At 39.9% G+C, this 17,667-nt stretch overlaps 3 protein-coding genes across 11 annotated transcripts in view; 1 reads left to right on the top strand and 2 right to left on the bottom strand.

Moving 5' to 3' along the window:
• mcm3ap (minichromosome maintenance complex component 3 associated protein) overlaps positions 1-4,124 on the bottom strand; it is a 37,415-nt gene extending 33,291 nt beyond the window's left edge. Inside the window, exons 1-7 of one of the 6 annotated variants that reach the window (XM_062457480.1) lie at positions 3,922-4,124; positions 3,304-3,371; positions 1,581-3,157; positions 910-1,157; positions 640-721; positions 350-494; positions 47-240 (exon numbers count right to left, since the gene is read on the bottom strand). In XM_062457480.1, coding sequence (XP_062313464.1) covers positions 47-240; positions 350-494; positions 640-721; positions 910-1,157; positions 1,581-3,105 — 2,194 coding nt within the window. In that variant the 5' untranslated portion in view covers positions 3,106-3,157; positions 3,304-3,371; positions 3,922-4,124. Of the gene's footprint in view, positions 1-46; positions 241-349; positions 495-639; positions 722-909; positions 1,158-1,580; positions 3,187-3,303 lie in introns of those variants that run through there. The other 5 variants (XM_062457478.1, XM_062457479.1, XM_062457481.1 and 2 more) reach the window with 5 other exon arrangements.
• Positions 4,125-9,626: 5,502 nt separating this feature from the next.
• On the top strand, positions 9,627-11,029 carry ybey (ybeY metalloendoribonuclease). The gene is made up of 4 exons (XM_062457472.1): positions 9,627-10,213; positions 10,310-10,441; positions 10,573-10,641; positions 10,719-11,029. The coding sequence occupies exons 1-4, from the start codon at positions 10,004-10,006 to the stop codon at positions 10,812-10,814; spliced, it is 507 nt and encodes a 168-aa protein (XP_062313456.1). The 5' UTR covers positions 9,627-10,003; the 3' UTR covers positions 10,815-11,029.
• usp37 (ubiquitin specific peptidase 37) overlaps positions 11,021-17,667 on the bottom strand; it is a 119,830-nt gene continuing 113,183 nt past the window's right edge. For 3 of the 4 annotated variants that reach the window (XM_062457458.1, XM_062457460.1, XM_062457462.1), the window contains 4 exons: positions 15,969-16,084; positions 12,930-12,999; positions 12,601-12,739; positions 11,021-12,421 (listed from right to left, as the gene is read on the bottom strand). In XM_062457458.1, the coding sequence (XP_062313442.1) occupies positions 12,337-12,421; positions 12,601-12,739; positions 12,930-12,999; positions 15,969-16,084 (410 nt within the window). In that variant the 3' untranslated portion in view covers positions 11,021-12,336. The remainder of the gene's footprint in view (positions 12,422-12,600; positions 12,740-12,929; positions 13,000-15,968; positions 16,085-17,667) is intronic. The other variant, XM_062457459.1, reaches the window with a different exon arrangement.

Below are 17,667 nucleotides of genomic sequence, written 5' to 3'. Positions count from 1 at the left end.
CTTTGACCAGTGAACTGGGAGCTTCGCAGAAGACAGACAAATTTACCTTGACGCAGGATCTTGTCCCTTTGTTCCAAGAGGCGGTACTTCTCCTCAGCTGTGTCTGCCTGCTGGCCAATCAGGTGGAGGAGGGAAGAGGGAACGGAGCAGTTTGAGACTTGTCCCTCTGAACTAGTTTCCAGTTGAGGTTCACTGTCAAACTGGAAAGACTTGGCAACAGATGACTTCTTCCCTGGTGAACTGAAAAGACGAGACCTTTTTGTGATGTACAGAGATTTTTTACAATAAACTGGTGTCTGTCAATCTCACAAAACAAATTCTTGAAATCAAACTATGTTTATTTGGTTACCTGAAATTGATGGATGCAGTGCTGCTCACAGTGGGAACTTTGGGTGGGGGTTTTCTCAGTGGGGAAGACAGTAAGCCCCCCAGTCTAGAGCCTGTGGTCTGTGGCTTCTCTCTTTCTGGTGGTCTCTCGCCTTTGTTCCCTGTAGCTGAAACAATGAAATGCATGACAAATATATTTGAAATAGATAGGCAGGGAGGCAAAAGCTTTTCCAAAATAAGTCCTTATTGACACGAAATACTGATTCACTGTCATTTTGGTAAAAAAAAAAAAAAAAAAAAAATTAGACTTACTTATTTTTTTTCTTTGCCAGAAGATAAGTAGCTCATGTTTGTGCAGAATTTTGCCTTTCTTTTTTGCCTTTGCTGCTGATGTCTAAATGCAAAATGTTCCAGAGGAATGTGTGAGGAATTAGTGTGCAATAAAATGGTATGATTCATATAGTCAAATAGCAGAAAACAAAGAAATGTGCAATCATTTACTGTAAATGCAATGTAATATTGTAATACATAAGCAAACATTTTGGTTATAGCTAGCTCTGAAGGAGACAACTTTGCTCTCACATGATCTTGGAAGTGAACAGTCGCCAGATTCTTTTGAGGCCGGCACATAATCCTACAAATTTTCCCAAAGCGGCCAAAGTGCTTTTCAAGAATATCTTTCTTGTTGAGGTTGGCTGGGACATTCTTGCACTGGATGTTAGTGGCATCTGTAGGAGACAAGCCCCCTAGGCTATCAATGCTGTCCCTACGTTGGGCTCGCCTCACAGGGGTCTTGGTTTCAGGCTCTTTGTCAGGGGTTTCCACTGACCCTTGAAAAGGATAAAACGTAAAACAATTATAATAGCACAACAGCATTGTGTTTAATATTCTTGTTAAACATTGAATACAATCCTTTTAAAAGTAAAGCAAGGTAAATTATCCTGGATCTAGATCTGTCAGGCATCAAACCTATTCACAAATATTGTGTCCTGGAGTGGTCTTTAGTCTAACTATTGGATTTGTCTACATGATTTAAAATCTTGGCTATCAGACATGTGGGAACTATGTAATTTAATTTTGCAAACTTGTTAAAAATGCTTTAGGCCAGACTGACAAAGGAGGAGAAACATAAACCACACAGACAGCTATATTTATGACAAACTACAATCCTCTAGCATTATTAGAAACCACATCTCCTTCTGCTACGGAGGGCAGTAAATATGTAGCAACCTAAAATATATATTAGGGCTTACCTTTCTCCTCTGCTTTCTCTTTAGTCTCTCTCATGAGAACTGATCCACTGGCCTGCGTTGCGGTTTTGTGGGTCCTCAGGGCCAGCGTGTCTGCAATCTCCTTCTCCCCCAACTCTGGTTGCTGCAGCTCCCCCTCTTTCAAAAGCTCCCCCCGCACCACATTGCCCGTAGACTTCATTAGCCCTGACATGGCGCTACGGAAGAGCCCACCCATCGGAGCACAGGACCTCAGGAGGGGTCTTTTTGGAGGGTGTCTGGGCTCGTCTGTACCAGCCTGTGAGTACTCTGCATTGGTTGGATTTCCTGCAGAAGTACCGGGACCCACAGGCTCCTCCTTTCGCTTGGTCCCTTTCCCTAGCCTGCTGAAAACAGTCGGCTCAAAAGCACTCTCTTGGTCATCATCTCTCTCCTCAGTGCTCACTGGGCCCTCCGTTTTGGCTTTGGAGTCCCTAAATGCCAAGGTGTTATCTGAAATGGCTCTTCCAAAATGGGCCATCGGTGGTACTGGTTGGGAAAGGATGACTTTCGGCACAAAGCTGAAGGAAGATGGGGTTCTGGGGGCTGACTGCTGGCAGCCAGCTTCTGTGCTCACATTGGTGTTGGTATTGTATGGAGTGCCTGGTTGGGAGAAGGTGAACTGCAGCGTGCTGGAGGTGGCATTGGTGGTGAGGGGGTCATTCTGGCCGATACCACCGCTGGGAGCAGAGATGGTGGGAGCTGCCGCTGGCTGTGAGAAGCTGAAGCCAACAGGATCATTGGTCAGCAGACAGAAGCCAGAACTAGTGGACGCACTGCTGTCCATTCCATTTGATGATGGCTGGGAATCACTGCTAATGGGCTTTTCTGATGCAGCAGTAGGCAGAGGGTTGGCAGGCTCAGGGCTAACACTGAAGATGGGCTTGAACAATGCCTCATTGCATGGTTTAAAGCTGAAATCTGATGTCCGGAATCCTATGTTGTGAACTGCACTGGGAGCTGCGCCAAAGGAGATGGGTGTGGTGCGTGGAAGTCCAAAGGGAGTCTGACTGCAGCTCATGGGCTGCCCTGACCCAGAAGAGGGGGTAGTTCCAGATGACACCTGGGAAGTTCCAGAAGGGAGGCTGAAACCTTGGGTCTGCTGCCCAAACTCAGAGGGCAGCAGACCCAAGGCAGATGTTTGTCCAAATACAGAACTCTGAATGTTCCCAGTTACCTGTCCATATGATGGCGGAGGACCACTAAATCCAGTGCTACTCTGTCCCAACAAGGTCTGACCAAAGGCTGGAGGTTGGGTCATTGTGGAAAATGTAGAGGATGGTGAAGAAGCATGGTCAAGCCCACCCCTGTTCCCAAATAGAGAGCTCTGCCCCAGAGACAGTCCCTGCCCAAAGGCAGGTGATTGCCCAAACATGGAGGTTTGTTCTGAGGTCAGACCAAAGGCTGATGGCTGACTGAAGGCAGATGACTGCCCAAACGTCGCAGTTTGCCCGAAACTTGTCCCCTGGGAAGAGGTAGTGGATCCTGGCTGTCCAAAAGACTGGAACATGCCCGTCTTGTTAGGGGACTGGAAAGCTCCACCTTGTGGTCTTCCAAACAGACTGTTATGATTCATTATAACAATTAAAGTATTTCCGTGAGGACTTAAGGCTCTGAAAAGGTGGTGGCTATTGTTGATGGAAGAAATTATGAATGTATTTTTGTTAAAGGCACGTAGTTGTGCAGAAACACGAGTAGAAACACCAACCAAAATGTGTCAAACCATCCAAGTCAACCGAATCTTTCAACGTTTGGAGTCAGCAAAATTCAAAGGACCTGAATTCAACGGCAGCAAACAATTGGTAGAACAAAGACATTTCATTAATGCCCAAAGTAGAGCTACATACAACAACAAAAATTCGGATAAATGTTTGTACTCAAAATGATTTGCAATTGACGCACACGTTGTACAGGCGCACTAGCCTAATACGTTTCTTGAAACATCTAGCGTAACACAGCATTTTGATTCTAAGGCAACAAATCTCACCATGCCTAAACCAGCTTCGGAATCGTTAAGCTCAACTACTAAAGCCATTTAGGTTTCTTGGAGCGGTAGGCTTTCGGTACAGTATGCCTACTAGCATCTGAGCTAGCGAGCTAAAAAATAGTAATCTGGTATTCGCGAATAGTGATTCAGTGTAGCTAGTACATTAACATAATATATCGTAGTACATTTCTAATAAAAAAAAAGGATTACTTAACCTCATACGATGGCCCTTTGCAACGTAACGTTAGAACATAGCTCCTGATATTTTTAAATCCTCCACGAATCAATGTTCACGATAGAATACATAAACATGGCGTCCGCGATATTTTGAAAACTTACGGTAGTTTTTGTCCAACTTTCCAGCTTTAGAGTAGCAACCTATTAAACATGATCATTTTTGAATGACATTGTTATACTTTCACGTCCATCTCCTTAATTTAAATCCCTTTTATACCTTGTAAGGCAGGGAACTACAACTTTGAATCTCATTAACAAACCAGTAACGGAAACGTTGCTGTATATAGGCCATGTTTATAACTTCCGGCCTCGAGTCCTAAAAAGCATTTCCGGTTTTGCCAATTCGCATTCAGAATAAGAGCAAAGAGTGTGCTTCTAGGTCCATGTAAATCCGTGTATCATTCGTTCTTTCATTTTTCAATTGATAAACCAAAAAACAAAAATTATTCGTTTTTCCGTTATTCAATTGAGAAACCAAAAACGAGAAACCAAAAACGATTGTTTTTCTTGTTATTCAATTGAGAAACCAAAATCCAAAAACCAAATCCAAAAACGGGGCACTGACCGAAAATGATTTTGAAATTTTGTTTTGGGTGACCCGGAAGTTGTGACCCAAATGACTTCTTCGTGTATTCCACTAATGTCTCTTAATCTAGATAGCCTACTCAAACAATCATGGAGTTTTATATTGTTTAGAGGAACAAAACGTGCGGCCATGGTGTCGACACCACTGTTACTCAAAGTGGCTCTTATCGCAGCGCTGGGTTTATAGGCAAATATAGATAGGCTAACCTGGAAGGTCCTGCCGATTTTTTCGGTTGTCATCAGGGTTCTAAATTAACTTTTTTGATCACCAGCCAATGTGGCTATGGTAACAATCAGAATTTCCACTAACCACATTTTTTCGGTGAAAGAGAAATTATGAGTGCCACTGAATGCATTTGATCATTTTATTAACATTGTTGGCATGAAAAACACAAGTACAATACATACAAAAAAATATACACTGAAAGTGCAAACATTCCATTTCAAGTTTGGGATCTATCTACATTCTTCCTTGTGTTTTCTGGTGGACGCTCGTTTCCATGGTTTCTCGCTCTGGTTACACTGCAAACTGCGCGCAGCCAACGGGCGTATGAGTAACAACTTCCGGGTCACCAAAAACACAATTTCTAAATCATTTTGGGTCAGTGCCCCGTTTTTTGATTTGGTTTTTTGATTTTGGTTTCTCAATTGAATAACAAGAAAAACAATCGTTTTTCGTTTCCCGTTTTTCGTTTCTCAATTGAATAACGGAAAAACGAATAATTTTTGGTTTTTGGTTTATCAATTGAAAAATGAAAGAACGAATGATACACGGATTAAAATAGTGTGTGGAAATCTTCTTTCTCAATTTTGCGTAGATTTTTGTGTTGTGACCCCGAAGTTGCTCCCACGAGCTTGGCAGTCACATATTCAGGATGTCAGCAGAGGGCGCATAGCAGAGCAGATGAACGATAAAGTTGCTCGCAGGGCAATCGAGCCTCAATGCAAAATTGGATTACATCGGACAGAAGCATGGTTCCAGAGTCTCATCAGCCACCTCACAAAATAAAGAAGGTTCTACACAAAATTTGAATATTTTTCTAAGAAAGTCAGCGACCGGATATATTTGATTAATTATTTTATAGTGAGTCTCTTTGACTTTTGGGAAAATGGGCCATTTAATGAATTTTAAACCTGTACACACAATCCTCTGTTATCAAAAAAATATTTAGATTTCAAAGCATCACTAATATATGTACTATTACATTTACTGTCAAATAAAGTACAATCATTAATAAAAACATTTGGTAAAGTTGGTAAGGGTCTTATTCTAACATATAACAATGTGCATTGAACTAACTGTAATAATGGTATCGGTATTGCTTTACAGATCTTGTTGTATTCTCTATAAGTACAGTTTAAATTATATTTGTCGAAGAAAGCTATATATTACAAAAGGTTACCAGACATCTATAATATCATTCACAAACACAATGCCCTTTTCATACCAATCATATTTAAACAATGATTTCCTATTGATTACAATGACTCTTGTTCCATAAGGGTCCGTGTACCTTGTGGCCATTGTTTTTTCTATTTTGCAACCCGTGTTGACAAACGCAAAATAGGGCCGATATATCGTTTTGTCACTTTAGTAAGTCGAACACACATTTAAGTATATTTTAATTCCCGATTTCCATGTTTAAGCACATCAAAGAAAATCAGGAAAACGGAAAACAAAAAAACGGGTCGTTTCTTTGTTTTCCGTTTTCTATTATCAAAACAGAAAATGGAAAATGGGTCGTTTTCCGTTTTTTGTTTTCCTATTTCTAAATGGTAGTCGGGAAACAGCTCGTTTCCCGATTTTGGTTTTCTTATTTCAAAACGAAAATCCATTGGCCGCAAAGTACACGGACCCGGTCCTTCTAGTATAGTGCAACTCGCATTGCACCACCGAATTAACGTTTTTGCACGTTTTCGGTGGTGCAATGCGAGTTACTAGTTAATAAAAGTAGAACCACATGATTCTTGAGACAATCATTCGGATTTTACGAGTAGCACGACATAGGCTACAAATCGTATAGGCTCTCAAGTGCAGCACAACATAACTTATATTTTGATGAAACATGAATTAAATAGCCTACTGACAGTGCGCGTTCACGCGTAGGGGAGTGGGATTCTGCGGGGGAGTGATAATTCGTACCCTCTCTAGTTGCTGTGATAATTAAATGCCAGTGTGATAAATGACTATTTAAAATCATACAAACTGTCATGTTGTAGGCTACTGTATTGAATAGAGGTTTTCTTCAAAAAATATGATCTGCCACACAAATGTGCAATTCAAGTAAAATTGTCAGATTATTATTAGAAAATTATATGAACGGGAGATGAAGAGACTAGGGCCTACTCTTTACTCCCAGGTCATACTAAAGATTCGTTCAAAATGAACGAATTGTTCACAAACGACACATCACGACTAGCCTAGTCCTAACCAGACTCTCGTACATTGCATTTATACAGAGTCTGGCCTCGCTCCATTGACAAGCGTTGACTTCCTTGTAGGCGGGTACTCTGTTGAAGTTTAAAACTAGTCTATTGGATCTGCCCAGAGCCACTCTGATCTGCCATAACCAATCGCTAGCGTTCGCCTTAGCCAATTCCTTCACCACTACTGTAACATAGCTAGCTGCCGTAGATGGAAAATCAAACTGTTCCCGAACCCCGTGGGGAGGAGGGCCACAACATCATGGCCACCAACTAAACTCAGCAAAACTTGTTCTTGCTCCGGCTTTAGCTGTTGGATATTCGGCAGCGTTGCCACAACGGACCGAATGGCTTTGCTCACATCTTTCTCCGCCGCCATTACGGAACTACAACACAAACTAGCGCACAACATCAACGTCATCGTTCTCAGCCACTCCCTCTGTTCGCTGATTCGCTGGTAGAAAATCAACCTGAAAAATCTGACTTACGTACCTCATGGCCAGACCAAGCCCCCACCCCTCGCCCCTCGGCTTGAAGCAACGGCCCCGGTGGATGTAGGTGGTATTGCATTTCGTGTTTGACTTCCGACTCTTCCGGTCGTTTTTATTCTATTAACTCCAGTCAACATTTGCAAAGCTATCTCCCCCAATAATTTTTGTTTGATTCTCGAACCTGGCTCATACTACTAGCTTTTTCATAGAATAATTTTTCCTGATTTTTGCTAAGTTTGAAACCAATCCGAAATGGGTAAACTAGCACCCCATTTATTTGCTTACGTCAATAAAAGTTGCCTGCAAATGTGCTCGCGGATACTAACAGGGCACAAGCACAAAAGTTCACATTGGCCGATAGCCGATTTACCTGGAGCTGAAAGAAATGGCTTGAGTTGCCTGCCCTGTTGTAGCAAGTTTAGCAAATGGTTGTCACACATACATGAAATGTTGTTAATATAGCTTATTCCCGTTATTTTAAAATAGATCTGATTTTTCGTAAAAACATTTGTGTTTTTATTGATTTATTGGCTATGGGTTAATCAATAATCGTCTTTATCACCAAACCAACGCTTGGACAACTTGTTCAGATAGTAGTAGAAGAATGTGAAACAAGTTTGAAGTTTCTGTGGTCATTGTTGACAAAGATATTGATGAAATATTGGAAAATTTGTGTTTTTCTTGATTTATTGGCTTTAGGTTAATCAATAATCAACTTTATCACCAAACCAAAGCTTGGACAACTTGGTCTGCTAGTATTAGAAGAATGTGCAACAAGTTCAAAGTTTCTATGTTAATTTTTTACAAAGATATTGAGGAAATACAGAAATATTGGTGTTTTTATTGACTTATTGGCTATGGATTAATCAATAATCAACTTTATCACCAAACCAAAGCTTGGACAACTTGGTCAGCTAGTAGTAGAAGAATGTGCAACAAGTTCAAAGTTTCTATGTTATTTTTTTACAAAGATATTGAGGAAATACAGAAATATTGGTGTTTTTATTGACTTATTGGCTATGGATTAATCAATAATCAACTTGGTCACCAAACCAAAGCTTGGACAACTTGGTCAGCTAGTAGTAGAAGAATGTGGAACAAGTTTGAAGTTTCTGTCGTCATTGTTGACAAAGATATTGAGGAAATACTTAAATATTGGTGTTTTTATTGACTTATTGGCTATGGATTAATCAATAATCAACTTGGTCACCAAACCAAAGCTTGGACAACTTGGTCTGCTAGTATTAGAAGAATGTTCAACAAGTTTGAAGTTTCTATGTTCATTTTTGACAAAGATATTGAGGAAACAGAAATATTGGTATTTTTTATTGATTTATTGGCTATGGGTTAATCAGTAATCAACTTTATCACCAAACCAAAGCTTGGACAACTTGGTCAGCTAGTAGTAGAGGAATGTGAAACAGGTCTGAAGTTTCTATGTTTATTTTTGACAAAGATATTGAGGAAACACTGAAATATTGGTGTTTTTATTGATTTATTGGCTATGGGTTAATTAATAATCAACTTTATCACCAAACCAAAGCTTGGGCAACTTGGCCTGCTAGTATGAGAAGAATGTGCAACAAGTTTAACGTTTCTATGTTCATTTTGTACAAAGATATTGAGGAAATACAGAAATATTGGTGTTTTTATTGACTTATTGGCTATGGATTAATCAATAATCAACTTGGTCACCAAACCAAAGCTTGGACAACTTGGTCTACTAGTATTAGAATAATGTTCAACAAGTTTGAAGTTTCTATGTTCATTTTTGACAAAGATATTGAGGAAACACTGAAATATTGGTGTTTTTATTGATTTATTGGCTATGGGTTAATCAATAATCAACTTTATCACCAAACCAAAGCTTGGACAACTTGGTCAGCTAGTAGTAGAAGAATGTGCAACAAGTTTGAAGTTTCTATGTTCATTTTTTACAAAGATATTGGGAAAATACTGAAATATTGGTGTTTTTATTGATTTATTGGCTATGGGTTAATCAATAATCAACATTATCAACAAACCAAAGGTTGGACAAATTGGTCAGTCAGTAGTAGAAGAATGTGCAACAAGTTTGAAGTTTGTATGGTCGATTTTGACAAAGATATTGAAGAAACATTCTGACTGTCTACTCTTTTACCCCGGTCCCTAAATATGACGCGGAGCCAGAACGGAGGTACGAATATGAATGTCTGTTGAATCTCGAATATGAAACTGATTTCACCTCCGTGACGGCATAGACTTATTTTGAAGCCAGGAGCACAGCGAGCAACTTCACTGCACAAATCTCGGTTTTGCAAGCCTCAATGACCTAAAAAGAGAAGGAGTAGATTGTCCTTCGTCCTTTATTTTGAAACAATTTGCAGAAATCAGCCGGAAATGGAATTCTAAATCGACACTAGCTTCACACGGAAGGTTTAGTTTCCGCATCTCGTACTTGTATGCATTTTGCTGGCTAGTTCTTTTGGAATTAAGAGGAATTGTTCTGATAATTTTATATCGACAGTCATAATGAACTAACAATATATTTCTTCGACGAGAGACAATGTTTTAATTAGGCTTACAAATCGAAATAGGAATTGTATCTGCACCCTACTGGAGTTCACCTTGAATGAACGGACGAACTAGCTGTGCCTGGTCGCGCTTCAATGAGGCACTAATTTCATTTCTACCTGTGCTTTATAATGGGCTTAGTTCTTCGAAATCTCCAGAAAGTTGTGCCACTACGACGTGCTACACTACGCAAAGATGTAGACACTCTAAGGCACATACTAGGGGTCCAAAAATTTGATATGGGTATAATTTGCGTTGATAACCGTAGAATTCAACGCATTAATAACATTTATCGTAAAAAGAACACGCCCACAGATGTCCTTGCATTTCCTTTCTACGAGGTAAGTTCATGGGGAACATCTAAACCTCTGGTTAGTAGCTTTTGTGCATGGGGCCACCACTGAGTGACATGCTATTAATGATTGTTTACTCTCTAGGACTTGAGACCAGGAAGGCTGCCTTGTCCCATACACAGAGACGAGCTTAACCTTGGAGACATTTTCTTGGGGGTTGAATACTTGACGAAAACGTGCCAGAACGAATCTCAGGACATTCATGGTGTTCTCACAGTGAGCCAATACCACAAAACATTTAATATTCAAATGGATTTGCTTGATTCATACATAGTATGATACATTAGTATTATGGCATGGACTGGGTAATATTCTCATTAATAAGATAGCAGTTTCTGCCTCATCAGGTGGTCACTGCTCATGGGATCTGTCATCTACTGGGCTATAGACATGAAACAGAGGAAGAGTGGGCAGAGGTAAGAACATTGAAGATGTCCCTGTTTTGTAAGCTTAAATTGCATTTGTTTTAATTCCTGATGTTGTAAACCAACAGATGCTGCAGAAGGAAAGCTATATTTTTACTGAGTTTAACAGACTCACTGGCAGACTTCTGGAACCTCTGACCAAGAAATGCACCCAAAGCAGGTGACTTCATCAATCCCAACTACCTAAAAACTGGATTTTAACATTCAATTGAGGACATCCAAAAGTAGACTTTTGGTTCAAGACCATGTAATTTACTCAACTCACAGTGCACAGTACAATGGACATATACCTGCACCTCCACAATTATCAAACACTACTGCTCATTAAACGTTTTGGCTTGACATGTGACAGGAAAAATAAAACATCAAAACATGTTAACACAGTAATAGTTTTATTTAAAATGTGCTTTAGGAAGTGTAATTGAAATGCTGAATAAGCTCCATCCACTCTGCAAGACAATTTCTCTTTAACTGGTGCATATTCAGGTTGGTGCAAGTATGGCCCAGACAAAGATTTGGCATGCTTTCATTCCACATTAAAGATCATGTCAGTTACACAGACTGTTTACGTTGATTTTCAGGCTGTTTCCTCACAGTTACATGAATTACATTTTGAAGTCCTACAGGCATTAACTTCTATCTCTACAAGTTAGTTTCAGATCTAACTATTTTGCTAGAAATGATTTAACTGCTTAACTTTGCCCCTTCCTATAGCCCCAATATCCTTACATTACGAGCACTGCATCAGAGAAGAGCTCTCCAAGCAGGAAATTACATCCAGAACTTTGTTAGACATTTTAATTGGCCATGAAAACCATATAATAAATACATAAATATGTTGGCCTTTTACCAGCAAAACTATCCTTAGTGTACACGTCCATAACGAGATTTCTACTTTGTTTTGAAAAGTTATAAGAACAATTTTTTATTGGTTGTTCACAGTAAAGCTCTGTAGAAAAAAATTAGTTCTTTACTGGGAGGTACTAGAAAAATCCTAGGTGTGTGAGATTATAAAAAGCAACTATAGTATAAGCTTGTTACATTTTCTGATGTATAAAACGTCAACTCTCAATCATTTAATAAGTAAAGTATAACAAAAAATGTCAAACATACCTATTCAACCTCAAATTACAGATTGGAAACTCGTATGCAGAATCGTCAAATTCATGCTACAGAATAAATATTGCACCACTTGTGCTGCATATAGAAACAAAAAGACCCTCCAAACTAAGTTGTCTTATACTCAAACACATAGAAGAATAGATCTTTATTAGATTATATGGTAAATAAAAATTCTGAAAACCATACAATCTGAGGAGCAACAGCATCTGACAATATAAAGTTCTGAATGTGATAATAGAGAAAAACAAGGGCCAGTTCCAAATTGATCATGAAGAAAATGCTGAACCCTATATGCAAGGGTCGTTTTCTTCCAAATTGAAAACACAAATGACAAAATACAGTCATGAACTTCCCTTTGCTCATGGTGCGCCACATTAAATTTCATACAGCCTGATTATTGACTAAGGTTTCATTCAGTGTCACCAACAGAAGATACCTTAGTCTAGGTGTTATCATACCTGAAAAGGGGGAGGCAGAGTGCCTAAATGGACAGTGTTAGTAGTACTGGAGAAGACTCCCCTTTCACCCCAAATCAAACCAGCATTCAGACAGCATAACATGTCTCTAAAGGGGCTGAAGGACACTCCTTCCTGCCTCGGACGAGCTCCCCCCTGTCTTCTCAAGATCAGACAGTTCCTCAAACACATCCCTGAAGAAAGAATGGGACAGCAGTGAAGAACAAGCTCATACACACTTATGTAAACTAGACCAAAGTATTGGGACAATACCCAAGCTAGACAACACCCACCTACCCCTCTTTCCACATTAGAGAATGTGATTATGAACATGTTTATGATATCCTAGGTTGCGGTTTGTCAGAGAACTTACTTGTGCATGTAGAAAAATATGTATCCACTGCGATCTCGGTCCCTCTGCACGTTGGATTCCTGCGTGCGGGACACATCCAGGTCATTGAAGGTAAGCCATGACTGCTTCCTCATGTCATATACATCGCTGATATAATGACCTGAGGAGAAGTATTTAGAGGTGGGAGGGGATAATGTACATTAACACTTTCGCTCAAATTTAAAATTATGTCAATGCCTTTGGAAAGTGTACTAACTGTGGCTCAATGCATGTTATACAACTACTGCACAGTATTTAGCAATAGGCCAGTGAGCGGCAGACATATAAATAGACTGAAGTGGAGTTCATACCTGAGGATGAGCTGCTTCCAATGTGACTGACCACACTGATGAGTCTAAAAGAATTGGCCAGGTCTCCACTCTGGATGGGAAGTGTTAAGAGTTATGCAGCTATGCAGGACTAAGGATAAGTTTCATTTACAACAACCCAAAACCCCATTCAGAAACCTTATTTATGATTAAAACACCCCTGCAAGATGGGGAGGGACATACCTATTTGGAAGGGGGGGGCAGCATTATAATTCCTCAAAGAAAATGTTTATTATTCAAAATGTAGAAATGTTTGTGCCATAAGGGCTCTAGACTGCGACCAAACGCATTTTGCGACCATTTATTGAGACTGCGAGTAACAACTTGCACAACTACTCGCACAAGTGCAACCTGCAAATTTGACTTATGTTGAAAAAGAGAAGGGAGCGAGTCTGCCAGATTGTGAGTGATTATTCAATTGCGTGTGTAATGTAATCTACACCTGTGTCTCTCAAAGAGAGACACGGGTGTAGAATTGATGCGCTCAGCCCCTTCTTGCCACGCTTGCATTCTCTCTCTCTCACTACAACGAAGCCATCTGTGAATGGGCCCCCTCTCTCCGTGCACGCTCTGAATCAATGCGTGGGAAAAACAGCTTTTTCCCTCAGAGAAGACGGCCAGAGAATCAATCCGGAGTTTACGAACGGTTAGTAGGCCTATCATAATTCTATGAATAAATATGTCCAAAACTGATTCATTAAAATTAAATGTAATAATATTCATAGTTAAATACATTTGGCAAATATAACAATATGAGCTAAAGCTCCAAACATTTGCGCTCAAATGAATGCAATTTACATTTACATTTAGTCATTTAGCAGACGCTCTTATCCAGAGCGACTTACAGTAAGTACAGGGACATTCTCCCAGAGGCAAGTAGGGTGAAGTGCTTTGCCCAAGGACACAACGTAATTTGACACGGCCGGGAATCGAACTGGCAACCTTCTGATTACTAGACGGCTTCCCTAACCACTCAGCCACCTGACTCCCAATTAGATTTTTTAGTCCCTAACTACACTCACATCTAACCGATACTAGGACATAGGTTTGGGCTGAGACTCAAATGTTTATAACGTCTGGCTCCGCCCCCGCCTACCGCCACAAATATAATCACATTCTGTGGGAAACACTAATATTAACCAATCTAAAATCTGCATTAAAGTTAAGAATCTAAAGATTAAGTTTAATTGGTTATGTAACATTGGATAGAACGGTGAACCAGTCACTATCAGCTCACAGCATATACTACTGTGCCATTAGATAAACTATTGCATAGAACCTGTGATAAAATTGGTGGCACATACACACAGATTCCTGGAATTATAGATTAGATAGTGCAGTGTCCGTGATGCAGCTGGTGATGACATTTCTTCTCAGTGATTTTGGTACCTATATTTCTCAGATCACAATTGAAATTCTCTCATCTCTGAAGTACTTGTTCAACCTCCACATCTATTCTAGTCTAATAACCAATGCAGTGGTAGCCTACATTCATGAAATGATTATGTAGCCTTAATTTGTCTGCTATTTTCTACGCCACAAAATGTAATGTCTTCAATTATTTGATATCGAAATGCTTATCCAAACAATGTCAATCCCGGCACTGCACTCCGTTATAAAGAGGACACATGCGGAATATGAAGTTTTCAGAGTGCCCTGTTCTTGAGATGAGTGTGGGAAACTAAACCCATTCTAATGTGTACACACACACAGATTTATGTCATTAGTAAGAGAATTGAAAACATGTTGCGCCACTACAATTATTTGCACTAGCACAAATGCTCCTATAAGAAGTTGGAAAGACGGGAAGTCAGCAAACTTCTTTTTGGCACAAAGCTTTGTGCGTCGTTGATTCAAGTAGGTCTACAAAGACTATATTTTTTTAACAGAAAACTTAGCTAGTCAAACTCAATGCGCTCAAGGTGCTGTCTCCACTTGAACCTGTCCATTGAATTATGTACAAGTAGTCTGCTACACTCCCAAATATATATTGAGGTCGCACAGATAACATTTCGGGTGCATATGTGACAAAATGGCCGCAATTTTGAGCCTTACTGAAATATGAGTAAGTACTTTTTATTTGTTGAGTAAATGTATTTTTCTTTTACTGTAACTTAGTTTTTTATCTGAGAAATTGGCCTCCATGTGGTCATTTTATCTAAAATATTTATTTGTTGAATTTAAATAAATTGTGCCATATCATGATATGTATCGTTATCGAGATATTCTGCTGGTGCCCCTAAAATGGTGTGCTGTGTGTGCTACAAATAGTCTGTCTGACAACATTGTTATCTTATCTAGCTTGGCTGAGTACACATATGTGATGAGTCGCACAAGTGACAAGTGCAGGGCGCTGATAGACATTTTCGAGTTGTGGGGGCCTAAAGAGGGTGTACTGCATTACTTCTTTAGCACTCTGGGGCACCATATCTGCTATAATTAGGTCCGCTGTTAATTTCACAGAAACTTTACAGGCAATGTCATTATTGTCCTCGTAATTGAAAGCATTAAATTATGATGCAGATTTCAAGTATGAGTGTTAACAACTTATATTTTATTTGGAAACTTATATTTTATTGTATTTTTTATTTAATTCTAATTCCACTTAGTACTGCTAGTTTATGTACCCTTAGTATAGATAGTCCACATATTAAAATTGTTGGTCCCTATATGTTTATTGTATGCACCTTCCTGCCAAAGCAAATTCCTTGTCTGTGCAAACTTTCATGGCGAAAAAACCCCTTCTGATTCTGACCATGTGGGATTGTCCCGATACGACTACCAACGGGTAGTATCAGTGCATCTCTAGTTAAACCCTAAACCTCTATCAGAGATGACTGGACCTGCAGACCAACAGAATATGCATACATTTATTCTAGCCCTGTGGTCAACACTTGCCTGTGCAGGTGTTCACACAACCTGGTATCAAAGTTTAATAAGCAAGTGCTGGTTGAGTGAGAATTGTTCTGAATAGACCAGATCACATTTTGGAGCCACTGGCAATGCGAGGGGGCAGTTTACCTCCGCATTCCTCCTCAGGTCCTCTGCTTCAGTTTCACTGTACTCCATGTCAAGCACGTCCTCATTCCCAGAGTCCTCATCAGAGCACAGCAGCTCTGGCAACGAGTTGTTGAAGTCTGACAAGTCAGAAAACAACACAGGGTTAAACCATGTAGTGCACGTTTTTGAGAGAAAGTAGCGCACACCCAAGCAGCATCTCACAAGTTCTGATCTCCATACAGCTCCATCTAGCATAACACAAAGACAGTTTCATACAGCTGCAAATAACATTCTATAGTGGACCTGGAGAATACAGCAGACACCAGCACGACCCAGCTGATGGCCCTGAACTCCAAGGAACATCCTTCAACATACTATTTTATAGTATCAAAAGTAATCGGTCCATCCACAATGGTCACTGTCTTCACTAAGGTCAGAGGTGACATCTGTTGATCCAATCAGTATACATGTCTGTCACAAAGTCCTTCCTATAATCAACTTAATCAATAGTATGGCTCCATCCTGACTTATAGGATAAAGGTAGCACCTATGGTTTCTAGACCTAAGCAGTCTCTATTCAGGGTATCTGCAGGTTTAGGACAGTTGGATTTAAGACTTTTAAAGACCTTTTTAAATACCTTGCAGAATGAAATTTAAGACCTTTAATTTAACAATTTTGTAAAGAGCACACAATAATACCAATCACCATCCGTTTGGAACATTGTTTATTGATATATACACAAAAAATAGCAACATAAGTCTTTGAGCAACTGACTAAACATGAGGCAGTGACAGCACTGAAAGCTTCGATCCCCATTGTTAATCCCCATCGTTGATCCCCTGAAAGCTTTGAGCCACAGCTTTTGATCCCCAATCCCAATGTTCCCCTTAAACCCCAAGCCCTGAACCCTCACAGACTTACTTGACATCAACTAGTAAGTGATTGAGTGCAAGAGGCTGCAAAGGCTCAAAATGCTATAAATCGGAATGAGACTGCACTTTGCTGCATTATCGGCAAAATAGTAATGTTGTAGGATCAAATCTGATGAAAGCATATAATATTTTGAAGGACAACCTACACAACCTACAGTTCTGGCTATATTAACCATCAATGAGCTTTGTGTTTAAAATGACATGTTAACTTTAATTTCTAACTATGTTCACGTCAGGGTTGGTTGCTCCTTCCATGCTTGTTTGTTTACCGTTCTTCTTATTTCTTGTCTTATGAGGCGGGTTTGCCGGGATTTCTCTCTCGCCCCGGGCTTCCCCTGGTAACCCTTGTGTTTCATGTCACAAAGCTATGAATTGTGGGCAGTCAGCAAAAATTAATTTCCAGCCAGAAGATGCCTATTTGTCTAATAAAATGTCACCACAATAAATTTGGCCTGGGTATGAATCATTTTGGGCTTAACTGTATGCCTTAGTTTATTAGCTGCGACTAGCAGCTCCATTAAGTTGGTTGGTGGGTCCACCAGAAATTGCATGCGTTGCACTGTTTAGACACTACTGGTTTGCTTGGTATATCCCTATTGACATACTTCTAATCAGCATGCATTATACCAAGGTACTTGTGGAAGCCATCTTGATGCGCACTGCTCTTTCACTGGTCAACCTAGCGCAAGCAGCGGTTGTGGGACATGCGCGTGGCCTGGGATATTTGCATATTCATATAATACAGACTTTTTCAATGAGGAAGAAAGAGTATGTGCTTCCAGCAACT

This window comes from Osmerus eperlanus, chromosome 3 (genome assembly GCF_963692335.1).
Source record: "Osmerus eperlanus chromosome 3, fOsmEpe2.1, whole genome shotgun sequence".
NCBI classification, from domain to species: domain Eukaryota; kingdom Metazoa; phylum Chordata; class Actinopteri; order Osmeriformes; family Osmeridae; genus Osmerus; species Osmerus eperlanus.
This window is presented reverse-complemented; position numbering and strand designations above follow the sequence as displayed.